The 19,789-nt window shown below is 39.5% G+C and overlaps 1 protein-coding gene across 1 annotated transcript; it reads left to right on the top strand.

Annotated features, from left to right (window-relative positions):
• The first annotated feature begins 7,303 nt into the window (after positions 1-7,303).
• Positions 7,304-12,742, top strand: LOC137198922 (gastrula zinc finger protein XlCGF57.1-like). The gene is made up of 2 exons (XM_067612939.1): positions 7,304-7,532; positions 11,305-12,742. Exons 1-2 carry the CDS (start codon positions 7,469-7,471, stop codon positions 12,606-12,608), a joined length of 1,368 nt encoding a protein of 455 aa, XP_067469040.1. The 5' UTR covers positions 7,304-7,468; the 3' UTR covers positions 12,609-12,742.
• The last annotated feature ends 7,047 nt before the right edge of the window (positions 12,743-19,789 follow it).

Genomic DNA, 19,789 nt, shown 5'->3' with positions numbered 1-19,789 from the left:
ATTCAGTTGGTCTACACAGTTCAAAAGACACAAGCGTGTTGATGAGTCCTCAACAGCTCAACTGAACAGATGGAAACTGAAGCTGATGGAGAGGACTGTGGAGGATCAGAACCTGCCAGGAACTCACCTCCAGATAGACATTTACAACCAGTTAGTGCTGACAAGGTTTCAGACTTTCCTGAACCTTAGACAATGATGATGATTGGAAGGAGACCAGTGACCCTCAGTCAGCTTTAGGCTGCATTCACACCAAATCAGGCAGTGCAGTGAAAACGGCAGTCATCCCATTCATTTGAATGGGGGTAGTGCGGCTCGGCTGCGGCCATTTTGGCCGCTGCGGCACCGCAACGGACTGCAACCGGAAAGTTGAGCTAGTGTCAACTTTTGGAGAAACTCAACGACATCTGTCCTCCCTCCTGTTCTCTGCTGTTAACACACGTAACTGTTAGTGAGCAGCTGCTCTCATGTCTCCCTGGGTGTTGGTGCTTGTTTTTGGCAGAAACTCTCCTGCTCTCTGCCTTCTCAGTCTGCTCTGGGTGTGTCACTCTCTACAGATGGCAGGCAGGTTGTTTCAGTTCCGGTTCTAAGCGGCCGGCGGACGTCCTCTGGCTTGTCCCTGCATCTGTGTGTGCTGCAGACTGGCTGTACATGAAGGACAACCAGCTGGCAGCAACCTTAAGCCCACCGTCACTAACTCTTAAGTAAAAGGAAGATCTAAACCAAAATTCCAATGTTTAAGATCCAAGTAAGCACTCTGCAGATATTGAGCATCATCGGCGAATATTTCATCTTGTAAAATGTCTGGTGTAACTGGTAACACCACTGTTGTCACAAGTTTATTACCCAGTGGGAAATTTTTTATCACCGTGGCATCCTTAGATTGGCTTTTTCTTCTGTGATTCTTCATGTATGTCAGGAAATAAAGTGTGTGAGTGAGCCTTAATGATCTGATTGTTAATGTTCCGGCTGATTTTTGCTCTGTTGGTCTAATTATTACAAATTACATTATTAATAATTTACTGTAGTTAGGGATATTCACTTTTATGTTAATTTATTAATAATTATCGATGAGTTGGAATAATCAGCTTGTTACACAAAAATAGGGTCATGTGACGGAAAACTGGCCATTATGAAAACAAGTCTATGAAAAGGGCTTTGTTGGAACACAGAAACTTTCAGATCTTAAATGAATGTAAAGAAGAACTTATCTAAATAGTGCTACTACGACTGCTAATAGGTGTCAATATGTGTATAAAACTTCTGTAGAAGAAAGTCCTTCACATTGTTTGTTATAGACACAGGCTGGTCACAAGTGTTCTTTTTTATTAGTCCAACTTATACCATGTCACTAAGTCCCAACATTCATTAGACAGACACAGACTTGTCAGTGCAGCAGTGGCTGATTCATTAAACCTTCCACAGCAACTGAGCTCTGTAGTGACTTTTACATGTAATGTGATATTCTTGACAGCAGGTGTCACTAATCGGAAGGTCAGTGGTTCAATTCCTAGCTCCTCCAGTCTGCATATCAAAGTGTCTTTGGGCAAGATAATGAACCCCAAAATTGCTCCCAATTGCTGCTCCAGCACCCTGCATGGTAGCTTGCCACCATCAGTGCGTGTGAATCGATGAAAGTGGCTTGTAGTGTGAAAGCGCTTGGAGTGGTCAGAAGACTAGAAAGGCCCTATATAAGTGCAGTCCATTAACCAAATTACAACACAAGACAACAAGCAGCAGATGTCACCTTACACCACGGAACATGTTCCCACTTCACATGTGTATCTAATGGAACAAGGTGTTTTTTCTGAAGTTTTAAATGAAACGGGAGACCTCGCTGCCAATGAAGATTTCATCCAACAGAGAGAATGAAACATTTCTCGCTCTCAGCATTCCAGAATACATAAAAGTATATCCATTAAATTTCTGTCTCTCATTAAAGAGCCGTAATTATATGATCCTTTCTCAGGGGTGATTCCTCAACTATGGCTTGGTGGAAAGGATCTTGAGGAATTTTGCATTAATTCTCATATCAGAAGTGTTCTTACCTCTATTCAAAGTCAATCATCAGTTGTTCATCGGATGATGAACAGAGTTAGAGCCTTGTGGAAGCCTTGTGGAAAAGGTGAAAGAATTTTAATCATATTATGCAAAAAATATAAGAGGCAGTTATCGTGGTGGAAAAATGGTCATTTTCGTCAGGATTCAAGTTTTCAGTAGAAAAAAACAAAACAATGTTCACTAGAAAGAGGTAATGATACACATATAAAGATCTGTGGGCAGAGTAGGGATGTGCAGTATTTGTATTTGCATCTGTATTTGTTGAGACAGCAAAACTATTTGTATTTGTATTTGAATAAAAGTAGATATAGACATAATGATCCTGTTTTTGTTTTTATTAAACTTCTGATTTTAGGATATCAAATTGTTAAAATGTGTTCTTTAATAAAGTATTGTAGCAAAGTAGGATTCCTTCACCAGGTCTCAAACGCTGGTCTCCCAGACTACAGACTACTGCCCTAACTAGTCAGCCAACAGGCTCAGCTCTGCTGGATATACAGACCTGCAGTTATTTATACATGCATGACACAGAGACACTGATGTAACCTCACTACGCTACAAGGCCCTGACCTGCATGCTGTTATTTGACATGTTTCTTTTTCTTGCCAAAAACAAACAATTTTTAAAATATTTTTACATAGTAATAATATTTGTAAAAAAAACCACTATTTGAGCATTTCTGAGTACTGTATTCTGATTCAGCTCCACCCCTAGTTAGTTATTTCTTGTATGGTAGCACTGTGGTCCAGTATAAATAGACATCATTCAGTTTCAATGACAGCGCAAGTTCCTAGTACTGAATTACTTGGTATAGTCATTGGTATACCTATAATAATCTCATGAGGGGTAAGGTTCCTGATGGGTGTGGACCTCTGACATTGGGGCTAAAGGGAACAGCACTGTCAATTTCAGGCATGTTTGAGTACACAGTTTGGCTAGTTTGTACTGAAGGATACCATTTTGTCTTTCAACTAGCCCTACAGACTGTCGGTGGTATGGACAAAGTAGTCTTTGAGTAGTTTTTGTTTAATTCCCAGTGATATTTATTTGTCCAGTGAAATGACTACCTTCAGCAGACATTTCGCTACAGAAGTAGAGTCAGTCTTCTTGAAAGCCTATGCTTCAGGCCAGTTTGGGAACATATTTACATCTACAAGAATATTGTCATATTCATCACATTTTGGCATATGAATGGTCTATTTGCGGAGCTTCAAAATGTCCCCAAAGGGGAGGATGTGTTGACATCATCATCTGTACTGTTTTTCCGGGGTTGTGTTGTTGCACAGTATTCACAAGTGTAGTTCAAGTGCAGCGCATCTCAAGTGTCACAGGAAGTAATAGGCAAAGCCATCAATGGGAGTCCTTCTTTCTACTGTGTTGAATGAATTATAACACACATAACAGTTCTTAGGGTTTGGACTATTATTAGCTACCATTTTTTTGAGGAATGTGTTTTTGAGGGCTGTGGTTCATATGCAGTAGGTGTCTTTCTCTCTTGGTATACCAAAAGGTCTAGTTTGTGGTATCTGTAGATTTCTCTGTTCACTATGCATAATCCACCCAGGATTTTTGTTGGTCCTTTGTTCTCTCTGGCGTCACTTCTCCATGCTTTAGTCAGCATTGGGTGTGCAGCGCCTTTGTCTGGGGCTCTGATGCCTGCATTGCTCCCCTGCTCTTCTGACGGCTGTCAATGTCCTACATCTTTTTCTGGAGCACGGTAGAGGAGGCGTCTGCCTACATTGGGATGTGTGGACCCAAGTGGGACGACCCTTAAACTTGATTGTTGTGGTTGGTGGTAGGCAGGTCGTGTTGCAGCTTGGACCAGCAGGGTTTCAGGGTGTTTGTTGGTGGAGCTCCCTGATGCAGACCTAGTCGACTGGTTAGATGTGGCATGCTTTGTCCCTTGGAGGAAACTGGACAGTCTCTACCTAAGAATGGGTTCGCCAAACGGCTGAGGTTAGGTCATAGTAGAATGAGATTGTTTTCTTATTCGTTACATAAGATCACAATCGTGGGATATCTGGCACAGGGAGAGGCTGAGATGGGTATTTCTGCAAACTCAGGCTTCTGGCCAATTTACATCAACACACTTACAGAAAACATTGACAAATTTTCACACTTCAGTTTTTAAGAGTCCATGTGGGGAAGGATGTGTCAGCCTTTTCATTTGTTTTCAGGCGCTAAAACATATCAATCTTTTAGAATTATCTGAAAGGTGAGGGCAAGGTTTAGATGAGCATGAAATGACATCCACACAGTTATGGGGATCGCCATCATCTTCTGTAGGTAATAGTGTAGCAGGGTTAAGAACAGAATATGTTTTGAGTGTAATGTGTGGAGCAGTGAGTGTTAGTACAAATTTTGCCTCTCTGGACTCTGTTATATGTCTGTTATGTGCCTCTCTGGTAATCAGGGTGAGTGCAAGATGTGGGACCATGTCTGTGAGTGGAGAACCTAAGACAATATCAGCAGATTTGTCAATTGCAAGTGCAGCTGCAGCTTTTAGATAAGGTGGAAGTCCTCCCTCTATGGGCTCAGGGTAGAACCTCCTGGAAATTAAAGATCTCTGAGACTGGGGATCATCACTTCATTGATAGTTCCTAGGTCTTGTTCAATTCTGTATCCCAGTTTCCCTGGCTTTTAAAAGTACAGGATGTACAGTAGTGTTGCATGGACTATTGCATGCCACTATTATTCCTTGCTTTAACAGAGATTTAATTACAGGTCTAAGGCCTTCACTCTTTTCTTGAGAAAGACATTACTGTGAAATCATTGGAAGGGAGGCATTATATGTTAGTAATATCTGTACTGGCACTGCAGTTCTAAGCAACCATACTGACAGGGGCACACTGGACACTACGCTATCATGCACATTACCTTTTTCTCTACTCATGGGACAATTTTGAACTATCACAGCTTTCAGCACTGCCGTTGTGTCATCCTGGTTAGTCTCCAAAAGGATGCCGTCTGGTGTGCAATAGATGGTGCGGTTTGGTTTACATATCAAATCTCTTCCTAATGGATTCACTAGTGTGGTATCTGACAGGAGAGAAGAGTGTGAAGTCGTGAAGCTTGACATGCTGTCAGTAAAAGGCTTATAGATACTACAGTTGGCAGTGATATTGCCCTTTTTTCTGTTTTCATAAGCAAAATAAAGGTTTCACAAATCTGAAAGTGGATTTACACAGCGTTATGGCTTTATTGCTACGATGTCTAAAACTTTTTCACAAGTGTAAATGGTGAAAAAAACGGCCACTAAATGTCATTATTTATGTTTCCCTTAAATTTTCCTTTAACCTCAAGTCAGAGGCTGACTTCAGCATTGTGAAGTGTTTCTCATTTAACTTTAGTGCAGACCTCCATTATTCTGCTTTCATTTTAAGTCTTTTTGACTGTAGCTGTTTTCATTCTGGTTAGAATTTTATTTCTGAATATTATAAAACATCCAACAGGTTGCTGGAGAGGCTTTCATTTTGAAACCTGTCCTCGGAAGTCATATTTTCACTGCGGTCAAGCCAGTCTCCATTGCAAAAAAAGCATGGTCAACCTAGCCCCCACTTTGTTCGGCAGTATGTGTATATACTAGGCATTACAATAAGAGCATGTAAGAACCAAGCGGCAACCTTTGGGACTGTTAAATGAAGCCAATGTGGAAGTGCAGTTCCTTGAATGGCCACTTGAGGCTCCAAAAGTGAGTTATTTCCCATAGACCCCCATGTTCAAATGCCCAACTTTACAGCAGAAATAAACATGTTTACAGCCTGGTACAAAAAACGGTTTTGGTCTCTGTAGCTAATTTCCTCTTTCATGACAACTGTACGGGGAGTGAATTTTTTATAACTCACCCGTTTAAATTTAATTAAGCCATAAAGTTATGCATAATGAAGGACATGGCTGCTTTGAGTGACAGGTCCACCAGCCGCTAGGTGGCTTGTTTCAGCCATTCGACCCGCCTCTTTGCCCATTTTTGATTGGCTGGGAGTTAGGCAGCGTCACGCGCTGCCAAGATGGCGACGGCCGGAGCGGCTCACTTTGAGCTTCAAAACCGCTCTTCAGAAACCAACGGGTGACGTCACGGTAACTACATCCATATTTTTATACAGTCTATAGTAAGAACCTAATAAAAGTAACCTTCCAGTGAACACGATTTCACATTCATTCAGTCAATCAGCCTGCTAACAATAAATGAATAAATAAAAAAATAAATAATATATACATAATTCATGGGGGTCATTGCCGGGGATAATGCTGAGGCATGACGGGTAGTAGCAAGACTCTTGAAGCTCCATCCTTGGAGAAAGGCCATCAGTGGGAAAAAATCACTGATCGCTGAAGAAGAAAGGATGTTGGACATCAGGGCACGGTGCCTTATATACTGTGGACGCCTCATATATTCAGGTAGGCACGTCTTCAATGACTGGCTATGGTTATGCAAATTTCAGTGGCCGTGTGATTGGAGGAGAGTATTATCCATAGAGTCCAGTGGAGGGCGGAGCCTGTGAGAGATAGAACTAACATTTAGAGGGCTTTAACTTTGAAATTCAACATCAGAATGTCCTGATATTGTCTGAGTGACACTCTGAGGTGGTCAACCATCAATCTGAAGTGAAAATGTTTTGTGGAACCAGGAAGTTCCTCAAGGACAGTATGTGCTTAAAAGTCAGATTGGTAGAATAGAATAGAATAGAATAGAATAGAAAGCCTTTATTGTCATTGTACAGAATACAATGAAGTTAGGTGCGCTACTACTGATCATTGCACAGAGAAACAAAACAAAACAAAAACTACCTCAGCGAACAAACAACCACAGCCAACAACACAGGTTCTAAAAGAATAGGTATAATGAATAAATATGATGTAATTTTGCACCAGAATAAGTGTGAATTATTAAGTTTGACTAATTGTTCACACAATTGAAATGAGAAAGTCTGAAGCTTTCTCTGAAATACAGTTGGCAGACGGATGTTATAGTTTTATAATTATCAATTTTATTTATTATTTAATAAGTATTATTTTTTCCTTATGTAGTTATGTTTATATATATATATATATATATATATATATATATATATATATATATATATATATATATATATATATATTTTATTTTTATTTATTTTTTTTTTGCTGAATGAATGAATGAATGAATGAATGTGAAATCAGATTCACCGGAAGGTTGCTTTTATTTTGTAATCAGTTCTTCCATGCCCTTACCGTAATGCCTAGTATATACACTCACCCCAAAACAACGTGGGGGCTAGTTTGATCGTGTTTTTTGAAGTGGAGGCTGGCCTGACCGCAGTGTACTATTCGACTTTAATGATGCAAGCAGTGAGCGGAGTGAATCCGCTGCCTGGCTGTAAATAACCGCAGGAAAACGGCAGTATTCAGTGTAGTGAGCGGAGGAGAGATGGACCGACACCGTGAAGTGCTGGATGTCCTTTCAAACCCTGAAACGAAGCTGCGAACAGAAGGTTTGTGCGGATTTTACTGCTGAAAACACGCTAACGCTGCAGGGAGAGCTAAGCTAACGTTAGCCGCAGCTCGCTCCTGCTGTGAGGTTTTATTTTGTCTTTCTGCATGTTGTGTCTTAGTTTGTAATGTGTTAGCTGTGTGATTCACTGCAGGATCTTTCATTTAATCATCATGGCAGTAAAACAGATCTAAACTTACAAGCTCACAGTAAAATCTCTAATTGATTGTCAGGCTGCAGGTACAGAAAGTTGCTCTGATGGTTTATAAACTAATAACAGCTTCTCCTGAAATAGCAAAGATGCTCTTAAAGAAGAAAGTAAAACAAATGTAAAATTTAAAACTGTGGACAAAGCTGCGAAAGTGTTTTATTTTAATGATTCATTCATCTAGAGCTGCAACAATAAGTCAGTGAATCCATTTTTTTATTTTATTTTGTTGTATACTATTGAGTTAATTGCCAACTATTTTGATAATTGATTTATCGTTTGGAGTCATTTTTGAGGAAGAAAATGTCCAAATTCTCAGATTCCAGCTTCTTAAATGTGAATATTTTCTGGTTTCTTTATTCCTCTATGACAGGAAACGGAGCAACTATTTATTCATTAAATTAAAATGTTCTATATTGGGATAGATATCGTTATCGGGATATTAAATGACTTATATCGGGATATGAGATTTTGGTCATATTGCCCAGCCCTAATTATGGATCAAACAACTAATGGATTGATCAAGAAAATATTTGACAGATTAATAGATAATATAGTTAATCATTAGTTGCAGCTCTACATTCATCATTTGAATCATATCTATAAATGCTACCATATGGGTAGTGAAATGATCAATAATAGGGGTGTTACGATTCTCCAAATCCACTGTTGAATTCATACCTTGGGGTTTTGTTGTGTGTGTGTGTGTGTGTGGGGGGGGGGGGGGGGGGGGGGGGATCAATAAAATTATGAAGATAGATTAACTTTATAAATAAACTTCATAAATTAACTAAGTAAACAAATAAAAACCACTTGTCTTAAGACCAGTCTACTATTAACTAATTACTATTAAATTACCGTACTTCCTCTAATAGTGGCTGGGGCCTTTATTTACCTGGCATGGTTTTAGTCCACTTGTCCCCTTAGAGGGAAGGGTCACTGCAAATCAATACAAAATTGTTGTGAGTGATCAGCTTTATCCTATGATGAAACATTTCTATCCTGATGGGAGTGGTCTCTTCCAGGTTGACAATGCCCCAATTCACAGGGCATGAGGGGTCACTGAATGGTTTGATGTGAATCATATGCTATGGCCTTCACAATCACCAGATCTCAACCCAACTGAACACCTATGAGAGATTTTGGACTGGCATGTTAAACAGCGCTCTCCACCACCATCATCACAACACCAAATGTGGGAATGTCTTTTTGAAGAATGGTGTTCCTCAGCCTTGGCATTGACTCTGCAGTCTCTGGAACTCCTCTGGAGGGATGAACACCCTGAAATTTGGTTTACAGCAGGCATCAGACACATCAGGTTACACAGAGACATATAAACATTGAACAATAACAAGCATAATAAATAAAAATCATGTTTCCTTTGAGTAAACCATTAGCTCAAATAAAAACAAAGATACTCCTAACACATTGAACCAGAGAGTGGTAAACCTCAGCCAGCAAAGACGGCAACAGTACAAGATCTAGTATTATGCACTGCTAGTGAAGTGCAGAATAAATGCTGTGCAGTGGCAGTGCGTAAAATATACAAGAACTCCTTATAAAGTGAATGGTCAGGACAGTTAAGTTAATACTTTGGGCCTTATTGATAACATGCTTACTGTAAATGTCCTGGAGCTGGGCTTGCTGCACCCCAATCACCTTACTGGTTACTTTAACAAGCTATACCCAGCCTGTTTTTACTGGACAGGTTGAGGCAACATACTGATAAAACAGTCATTAAAACATTACACACCTTAAACGAATTAATCTTTCTTTAAAAGAACAAATGCTGCTGGACCCTATTGCAGACAGCATCAGTGCTGGATTCAAAACTCAGGTTGTTATCAATAATAGTTTCTTAGTATTTATACTTAGGGACAATCTCAACATCCTTATCCTGACTGGTAGTGTGAATAATACCATCAGACTCATGCGAGTGTTGTTGTCTTTATTGTCTACTTTGACAGCATGTTTAGAGTTAAACGTAGCTATCTACCACTTCTCTCTGCTGGAACTGTTGTAATCTGCTGTACACTCATACACTAAATGTCAGGAAGCTGCCATGGAAACATTATACCATTTCTTCTTCGCTGGTTTTCTGTGGCTGACTTGCTCGTCTGTCCTCCGCACATGCCCAGTAGGAGGAAAATTTCCCATTTTGGCATTATAACGTTGGCAGACATATTTGCAGAAACGAGCTGAATCTCCTGCTGTGGATGTGTGTCATTTTTGCTTGAAAACGGTGTTTTGCAATTTAGCCAGTTTAATGTAGACATAATCTTATTTCGATAATGGAAATGCTCATTAATCGGAGTCCTAAACATAAGGTTAATTTACTCAGCTATTCTCTACATTTTCTTTGTATCCTACAGCAGTCCACCTGCTCGTGAAGGCTGTGGCATACAGCCTAAAGCTTTGGGAATAATGAAGAAAGCAAATCTTAAATTTAGAATTTTTATCACAATTGTTCCCTAGACCAGTCCTTATTTAACAGGGTTAGGGTTAAGGTCAGGGCCAGGTTTAGGGTTAGGGTTAAGGTCAGGGCCAGGTTTAGGGTTAGGGTTACTTAGCTATTCTTCAGGTTAGCCATCTAGCCACAATTAGTCGATTACTAGATTAGTTGTCAACTATTAAATTAATCTCCAACTATTTTGATAATTAATCATTTGGAGTAATTTTTAGGAAAATGTACTTCTCAAATGTGGATATTTTCTGGTTTCTTTAGTCCTCTATGACGGTAAACTGAACATCTTTAGGTTGTAGACAGTTGGTCAGACAAAACAACAAACTTCAGGTTGCATCTTGTGCTTTGCGAAACGGTGATCAACAGTTTTCACTTTTCACACGCTTTATAGACCAAACAACAAATTTAATTAATTGAAAAAAATAATCAACAGATTAATCGATCATGATAATAATTGTTTGTTGCAACCTTGGAAAGTTGTGTTACTATCCCTGTGCTGCAGCTCAGAATGGAAACTCCAAAAGCACGTCTTTAGGACTGCAGCTAATGACTATTTTAATTATCGATTAATTTATTGATTATTTTCACGATTAATTGATTAATTATTTGATCCATAAAATGTCAGGAAATGGTGAAAAATGTGCATCACTGTATCCCAAAGCCCAAGGTGACGTCCTTGAATACCTTGTTTTGTCCACAACCCAAAGATATTCAGTTTACTATCATAGAGCACTTAAGAAACCAGAAAATATTCACATTTAAGAAACTGGAATCAGAGAATTTGGACATTTTTTTTCTTACAAAATGACCCAAAAGATTAATTGATTATTAAAATAGTTGTTGATTAATTTAATAGTTTGAAACTAATTGATTAATTGACTGATCATTACAGCTCTACACTTATTGTTAAAAAAAAAACATCTACTTGATTTGATTTACTCTTGTTTTGTCACCTACTCAGAAAAATATTGCCTTAAAGTGCTTCTAGTGTTTGGAAACTCAATGGGATACCTTAAACATAAAATATGGTTATCAAGTTTGATGGAACAAAAGTTCATGTGTTTACATTAATAGCTGTCTATCTGTCCGTCTGTGTTTCAGCTTTACCTTTAGATGTGCGAAAAGTGATTGTTGGTGAAGAGCAGCAGGAGAGGAGCTCCAGTCTGGACCAGCAGGACCCAGAGCCCCCACATATTAAAGAGGAACAGGAGGAACTCTGGATCAGTCAGGAAGGAGAGCAGCTTCAAGGGCTGGAGGAGGCTGATATCACCAAGTTCACATTCACTCCTGTCCCTGTGAAGACTGAAGATGATGAAGAGAAACCTCAGTCCTCACAGCTTCATCAAAGACAAACTGAACAGATGAAAACAGAAGCTGATGGAGAGGACTGTGGAGGACCAGAACCAGCCAGGAGCTCAGATCCAGATAGACATTTACAACCTGATACTGATGACAGGTCTTCAAATTCTTCTGAGACTGAAACCGAAGACAGTGATGAATGGAAGGAGACCAGTGAACCTCAGTCAGGTTTAACGTCTCATATGAGTTGTGATGAGTTGAATTCATTCAGCTGCTCCGAGTGCGATAAAAAATTTAGCCAAGAGGGACACCTGATCATACACCGGAGAATTCACACAGGGGAGAAACCTTTCAGTTGCTCAGTTTGTGGTAAAATATTGGTATGCAAGGGGTCTCTTAGGAGGCATATGAGAATTCACACAGGAGAGAAACCATTTAGTTGCTCAGTTTGTGGTAAAATATTAGTATGCAAACGGTCTCTTGGAAGACATATGAGAATTCACACTGGAGAGAGACCTTTTAGTTGCTCAGTTTGTGGTAAAAGATTTGTTTGCCAAGGGTCTCTTAGGATACATACGAGAATTCACACAGGAGAGAGACCCTTTAGTTGTTCAGTTTGTGGTAAAGGATTTGTATGCAAGTGGTCTCTTAAGAGACATAAGAGAATTCACACAGGAGAGAAACCCTTTGGTTGCTCAATTTGCGTTAAAAGATTTGTATGCAAGGGGTCTCTTAGGAAACATATGAGAATGCACACAGGAGAGAAACCCTTTACTTGCACAGTTTGTGGTAAATCTTTTACTCAGTCAGGTCTGCGCTACCACATGAAAACTCACACAAGAGAAAAACCATTTGGTTGCTCAGTTTGTGGTAAAAGATTCAACCAGGAGGTGACTTTGCAGCTACACATGAGAATCCACACAGGAGAGGAGACATTTAGCTGCTCTGAATGTGGTAAAGACTTTGGCATCAAAATATATCTCAATAGACACATGAAAATCCACACAGGAGAGAAGCCATTTAGCTGCTCTAATTGTTGTAAAAGATTTAACAAAAAGGGAAATCTGCAGAGACACATGAGAATCCATTCAAGAAAAACCATTTAGCTGCTCAGTTTATGCTAAAAGGATTTATACAAAAGGTACATCTGTCAAGCTACCTGGCTGTCCACAAAGGGGAGAAGTGCAGTGTTTGCTACCAAAGATTCAGTTGGTCTACACAGTTCAAAAGACACAAGTGTGTTGATGAGTCCTCAGTATGCCAGTCCTCAACTGAAACGGATGGAAACAGAAGCTGATGGAGAGGACTGTGGAGGATCAGAACCATCCAGGAACTCACATCCAAATAGACATTTACAACCATCTACCACCTGGCACGTGTGCGCCGCGTTCCGGCTCCAACGCGGTTTTGCTCCGTCCTCTGCATGGACGTGTCAGAAGCGTGTTTTCACTGCAGGGAAGCTTTCCACCGTTTAAAGTCAGTTGCACTCCTACTACAGTAATTACAGCAGCCTAGTCAAAGCTGAATAAGTCCCTTAAGGCTACTGTAATTACTGCAGTAGCAGGGCAACTAAACTGCCCATTTTTGTTAACTTGCTCAGATTTCGTTGATTTGGTAATTTTCCTTGATTTTTGTGCTTCTGCTATGGTTAAGCAGGCTACGTAGTTAAATGGTTTCTTTATTCATCTGTTTTAATTGCGTTTATTGTTGATATACGACCAGGAGTCTGCACGGGGTGTTTTATTTTGAAAATTGTCTGCATGGGGTGTTTTATTTTGAAAATTGACCGGATGCTCAATGCTGTTTCTGTGTCTCACTTCCTGCCCAGCTCGATCTGCTCTGTGCTGCTTGACGCGGCCTCCGTAAAAAATAGACGAGGCGCGCCCGGTGAAATTGGATACATTGACTAGAGTGGCAGCGATCAGCCCTGGCAGCCGCGTCAGAGCTGGAACGCAGCACACACACACACGCCCGGTGGAATCTAGGGGTTAGTACTGACAAGGTTTCAGACTCTCCTGAACCTTAGACAATGATTATTATTGGAAGGAGACCATTGAACCTCAGTCAGGTTTAGACACCATATGTTTTCCTTTAAAGTGATGTAATACTGGCTTAAAAACTTGTTCTTTTTCTCATGTGTTACTGAACTCATTCAGACAAGAAACTTTTCAGTTGCTCATGTTCATTTCACACAAGCGGAAATCTCTTCAAATGCATTAATGTTTATGGTAAAGGTTTGTCCTGGTGTTTTTTCAATAGACTGGGTTTCAATATTAATAGTATATAAAGGTGTGTTTTTGGTATTAACAGCAGTAAGTGCTCAAGAAAATTTACAAATTGAAACGACTATCAACATAAATTAGTCAACAGTAATGTTAAAGGAAACACGAGCCAAACTGACTAACTGCTTTGGTAATTTGGTAATTGGGCTTTGGAGTGGACTGGACAAAAACTTATTTGTCCAGACTTATTAAGGAAAGACTAAATACATACGAGAAATAGGAAGAAATTACTTTTAACTGAAAGCTGAAAGGATAACAGAACTCTGAAAAATGTGTAGGAGAGAACAGGGAAACATGAGCCACTTTTTACATTTGATGATTTTACTGCAAAATAAAAGTGTATTTGTTTCAAAGAATAGTTACTATATATACTTCAGGTTGTTGTGTACCCATGGAAATTAAAACAAGTTATGTAATTGTTATGGTTTTAGAACAGTGACCCATCAAAAAAAGTTAGTCCTACGGCACAACTTACACAAAAGTAGGGGTAAAATGAGCATGGGGTTGGGGTAAATAGTGCTACCATTAAATACTGATATAAAAATGACAAAGTCAAACAATTTTGAGATAATGATAAGGCAAAAAATCATTCTTTCAATTAAAATTATATGTTTGTGTCCTGTTGTTCAACATATTACCTAAACACTTTCAGTAAAGATTAAACTGTGATCTTTGTGTGTTAGCTAGAGAAATAGTGTGTGTGTAAATGTGCTTTTGTGTAAACAGACAGGTGACAAAGGAAAAACTGGTCCAGGCCTGAATGTTTGACCCCTACAGTGAGGGGGTCTGGTGACTCTGTTATGCTTTGGGGGGCATTTTGCTGGCATGGTTTGGGTCCACTTGTCCCCTTAGAGGGAAGGGTCACTGCTAATCAATACAAAGTTGTTCTGAGTGATCAGCTTTATCCTATGATGAAACATTTCTATCCTGATGGGAGTGGTCTCTTCCAGGATGACAGTTCCCCAATTCACCGGACACAAGGGGTCACTGAATGGTTTGATGAGTATGAAAATAATGTGAATCATATATTATGACCTTCGCAGTCACCAGATCCTAACCCAGCTGATCACCTATAGACAGCGCTCTCCACCACCATCATCAAAACACGAATGGTGTCCATCCCTCCAGAAGAGTTCAGAGACTTTTAGAATCAATGCCAAGGCACATTGAAGATGTTCTGGTGGTCCAACACCTTACTAAGACACTTTACGTTGGCTTTTCCTTTAATTTGTCACCTGTCGGTATGTAAAGCATGTTTGCTTGTGGCTTAAACTTAACATTAGTCAACAATTAGGTATTTATTCATCAACATTGTAACACTTGTAACAGGGAACAAACATGAACAGGGTCTCTAGTCTCTAGAATATCGGAAAATAATTTTCGGGGTTAAATTGAACCATTGACTCAACTTGCCCCAACATTACTGGCACGTTTTACCCGAAAACCTCCATTTAGACAAAACTGTTTCACACAGTGGCTCAGATCCACATTGATGCTGAGTTTATGACCTTGTTTTGTAGCTTATGCTGACTTAAATGAACATGTAATAATGTCCAGAACTAAGATACAAGACTGATAACTTAAGTGACATGATGAATTCACTTGCCATGACAAAAATCTATTTTACTGACCAAGATGTCTACGATGGATTGAGTAATGTGAACTATACTTTCTTAATTTGTGGTCACATGATTATTTTTGTTTATGGTTACCTAGATAAAGGGAGTGGCTCATTATACCCCGTTCTCCCCTAATAATTTGTTCAGAATTTTAATGTAATCCAGCCATTTATTAAGGGTTTTTCAAAAATACTCAGCATAAAAGTTTCCATGTCAGGAGTTGATAGTGACAGTGATGATTACAGTTATGTGTAATATAGATGCTGTTTTTTAAACTTTGTAAACTTATTTATACTGTTGCCTTTTTCCTCTATGATTGTTTATGTTTTTTTGTTTGAAATAAAATTAACTGAATAAAGTGAATAGCATTGTGTATCATTAACAGTGAGACAAGGGGCTCCATGGAAACTTATAAGAAATAAAGTGTGTGAGTGAGCCATAATGATCTGAATTTTAATGTTCCAGCTGATCTTTGCTCTGTTGGTCTGATTATTAATAATTAATTAATAATTATTAAGAATAATTTACAATAATTAGGAATATTCATGTTTATGTTAAATTATTAAGAATTATAAATAATATAAGTTGGAATACTCAGGTTGTTACAGAAAAATAGATCCATGTCACAGAAAACTGGCTGGTATGAAAACAAGTCTTTGTATGAAAAGGGCTTTGTTGGATCACATTAACTTTCTGACCTTAAAGGTATAATACGTAATTATTCCACATTAAAATGTCTAAAAACAACTAGACCTATGTTATATATGTTGTTGAGTTGTGTACTTACATTATCCCAAATGTTTCCAACAATTTTCAAACCCAGAGAAATCTGTAATTTAATCAAAGTAACGGACCGTTTCATTTGGTCGCCTGTCAATGGCGTCATACCTCTAAATTTGCCAATCAATGACACATTTATAATCATAATGTTGATTTATTACTTTTGTGTGATTAATTTCATTATTCTTTTAATTTATGCGGGAGTCAACATTTTATTTTGCTCTTAATATTCATTTTATTTTATCTTTAGTTGTCTCACACCTTTCATTTTATTTTATGAGTGCTACAAACTAATCATTGATTACATTTCTAAGATATACATACATACATATATATATATATCTGCGGACAATGGTTTATAGGTCCATGTGATGAATGAATGATATTGACAGTATAAAGAGCAGCACAGCCGTGCATAAAGGTTGAGCATAATGACAGCTGTTCTGGCTGTTGAAGAACCTTGCCAGTGCAACACGATTTGTGAAACTGCACTTCTTCTTACCTGTTTGTTTCACTGACAGGCAGAGCAGGTGGCGAACTGATATGAAAACAGTTGGTTCAGGGTGTGTCTTCATCCATTTATGGATAATTGTGGGAGTGGAAATGAGGCTCCTGCAGTTCCTCAATGACTGAGATTTATAAAACAGAACCAACTGTACGCACAGTTTTACAAATCTGACTAAAAGAATGCATATGCATATTTCTAGCTTTGTGTGTACACTCAGTTTTAGTCATGAATCTGCACAGAGTTTTATGCATCTGGCCCCAGGACTCTTCCTAGAGGTGCCTGGCCTGGCCTTGGTAAGAGAAGTGACCAAGAACCTGATGGTCACTCTGGTTGAGCTCCAGAGATCCTGTGTGGGGATGGGAGAAACTTCCAGAAGGACAACCATCACTGCAACACTCCACCAATCTGGGCTTTATAGCAGAGTGGCCGGATGGAGGCCTCTCCTCAGTGAAAGACACATGAAAACCTGCTTGGATTTAGCCAAAAAGCACCTAAAGGACTCTCAGACTGTGAGAAACAAGATTCTCTGGTCTGATGAAACCAATATTGAATTGACCTCAGTTCTAAGCATCATGTCTGGATAACCTTATCACCTCCCCGATACCATCCGAACAGTGAAGCATGGTGGTGGTAGCATCATGCTGTTGGGGTGGAAAACCTGATCCAGAGCGCTCAGGACCTCAGACTGGGCCAAAGGTTCATCTTCCAGCAGGACAATGACCCTAAGCACACAGCTAAGACGATGCAGGAGTTGCTTAGGGACAACTCTGAATGTCCTTGAGTAGCTCAGCCAGAGCCCAGTTGAAAACAACTGAACATCTCCAGAGAGACTAAAAAATGGCCGTCCACTGACAGTCCCCATCCAACCTGATAGATCTTAAGAGGATCTGAAGAGAGGAATGGCAGAAAATCCCCAAATCCATGTGTAGTGACTTGATTTGGACAAACAAGAAAACCTAAGCCACAGTGAGGAGCTGTTACCGAAATATGTAATTGACGCGTCGTCATGTGGCGGCTCCATGTAGTAAATCAAACATCTGCGGACTTGCGCTTAAGATGTATTTATTTACCACCATGTACCAATAAAGCCTTTGCTATACACACACTTGCACCTATAACTTGCATGAAAACAAACAAAAAAGGCTTAAAGATTAGCCTCTAAACGGCGGTCAAAAAACTGGGTGCTTCTCTCGGTAGCAGCACACCTGAGGAGTAATTGCCTCTTCTTCTACATATGCATTTCCATATGCTGCTGTCCAATACGCCACCTACTGTGGCAGGGAATGACCTTAACACACACATAGATACAAATGGCTCTAACACTATGTGTGTAAAGGTTGTCACGTTTGCAGCATCTATTCAAACAATTAGTCCTCACCATAATTATACAGTTACATTACAATTTTATTTTGTTGTTCACACATAATTTTTTCCTCCTTTTTGTATCCAGACCTTGACCGAAGCCATTGAACAGCTAGAGACAAGCATGTCATCCATGTTACTTGAGATGAGGAGCATTTCAGAGGAGGTACCAGCCGATGAAGCAGCTGACAGCGACTTTTTTCCCCACACTAGCAAATCTACCTCAACACACACATCTAACTCAGATCAGCAACTGGACGCCCCAGTCAATTGTCTGACAGGCTGTGGGTTGTGAATGAATTAAATGTTTGGAAAGTGTCATGTGGGGTTGCCACTGATGCGAGGAAAATCTTCAGCTCTGGGTCCAAGATAAGGATAGAGTGGAACCGTCTGGATGGGCACAGTAGAGTGTGGCAGTCTTGGTTAGAAGTTTTAAACTTACAGTTGCCAAAGAAGACAGTTCATTATTTGGTGCAGTCTGGTGGTGCGGTGTCTCACACCAGTGGTTCATGAAGCCTGTACAGAAATGCAGGAAGAGCTGATGACAGATATGAGAGAAATCTCAAGCACCAGTGCAAAGTTTGGTGTCTGTGGAGATGCAAGGTGGGTAATAACCAATAGTAATTGCAAACATCATGTTGTGCTTATTCCATTTATTCTAGAACAACTACAGTATTTTTCTCTACCAACAGAACAGATTCCCCGAGGTTACAGTGCAAAATATTAATGCTACAGCTTTATGGATGACTCATCAAAGTAAATAATCATGTCTGATCTGGTAAAATTCAGTTCATTTTTTTCTGTTAACTTTTATTTGACATGAGTGGATAAACACATGAAATATATGTAATTGTCTGCATAAGTGTGTTTTGGCATCGTGATTTTGTTTTTTTCTGTCCAGGTTTCTGAGACCACAAGCTAACCTGAGGTGCTGGCATCCTCTGATCCAGAAAGATCCTGATGTTGTATTGTAACCAAGTCCCACTCATGGCAGTAGTCGCTCTCTGGGTCCATGGGCATGGGTTTACAGTTTACACATCTTCACCACCAGGTAGCTTAGAGCTCTTTCTTGGCCTCCAGCTTGGCCACCAGTTTCCTCTCTCTCTTTCAGCTTGTTCACTCTCCATCTGCAAAAGTTCTTCTTCTGTATATTTTGGTTTTTATAGGTATCCTCTTGTCTCCAAAGTGAACAGCATTTTGTTGTTGCTGTCATAATCACTCATTTTTTATTTCCTTGTATTTGTTGTCTCTTCCATAAATATATAAAATATTCAGTCATGGTCAAAACACCAGAAACTGTGACATAGTGCAGCCATAATTAACATCTGGCAGAAGGAATGAGATACAGACAATAAAGGGAGACATGATTATAGGGGACAGAAGTCAGTTAATGTCAAACAGTTTAAAGGAGGATGCCATAATCACAGAGAGAAGGTGATCAGTACACAGTTAAGGTTCAGGCATGCAGGTTTTCACTCCATGTTATATTTAATGGGGAAAAATCCATCAAATCTGTCAGTGGTGTAACGTTCTGGAAGATGTAGAACACATTTTGATGCTGTTGTAAATATAATAAAGACTTCACCTTATGGGATTCACCGATTATGACAAATGCTCTCATTGACCAGACTCCATTGATGACCATATTCATGCATTCTGGCTCTGCCCATACAATCAATCATTCTGGTCTGAGCTCATGAGCAGACTTTCCACCATTCTTGGCCTCAGTGTCCCCC

This window comes from Thunnus thynnus, chromosome 15 (assembly GCF_963924715.1).
Source record: "Thunnus thynnus chromosome 15, fThuThy2.1, whole genome shotgun sequence".
Taxonomy (NCBI): Eukaryota; Metazoa; Chordata; class Actinopteri; order Scombriformes; family Scombridae; genus Thunnus; species Thunnus thynnus.
The sequence above is the reverse complement of the archived record's forward strand: the minus strand, read 5'-3'. Positions and strand labels throughout refer to the sequence as shown.

Excerpts from the sequence above, each read along its gene's own strand:
- LOC137198922 (XM_067612939.1), top strand. The coding sequence starts at position 7,469 with ATGGACCGACACCGTGAAGTGCTGGATGTCCTTTCAAACCCTGAAACG. Across the intron at positions 7,533-11,304 it reads AACGAAGCTGCGAACAGAAG|CTTTACCTTTAGATGTGCGA; the intron begins GTTTGTGCGGAT and ends TCTGTGTTTCAG.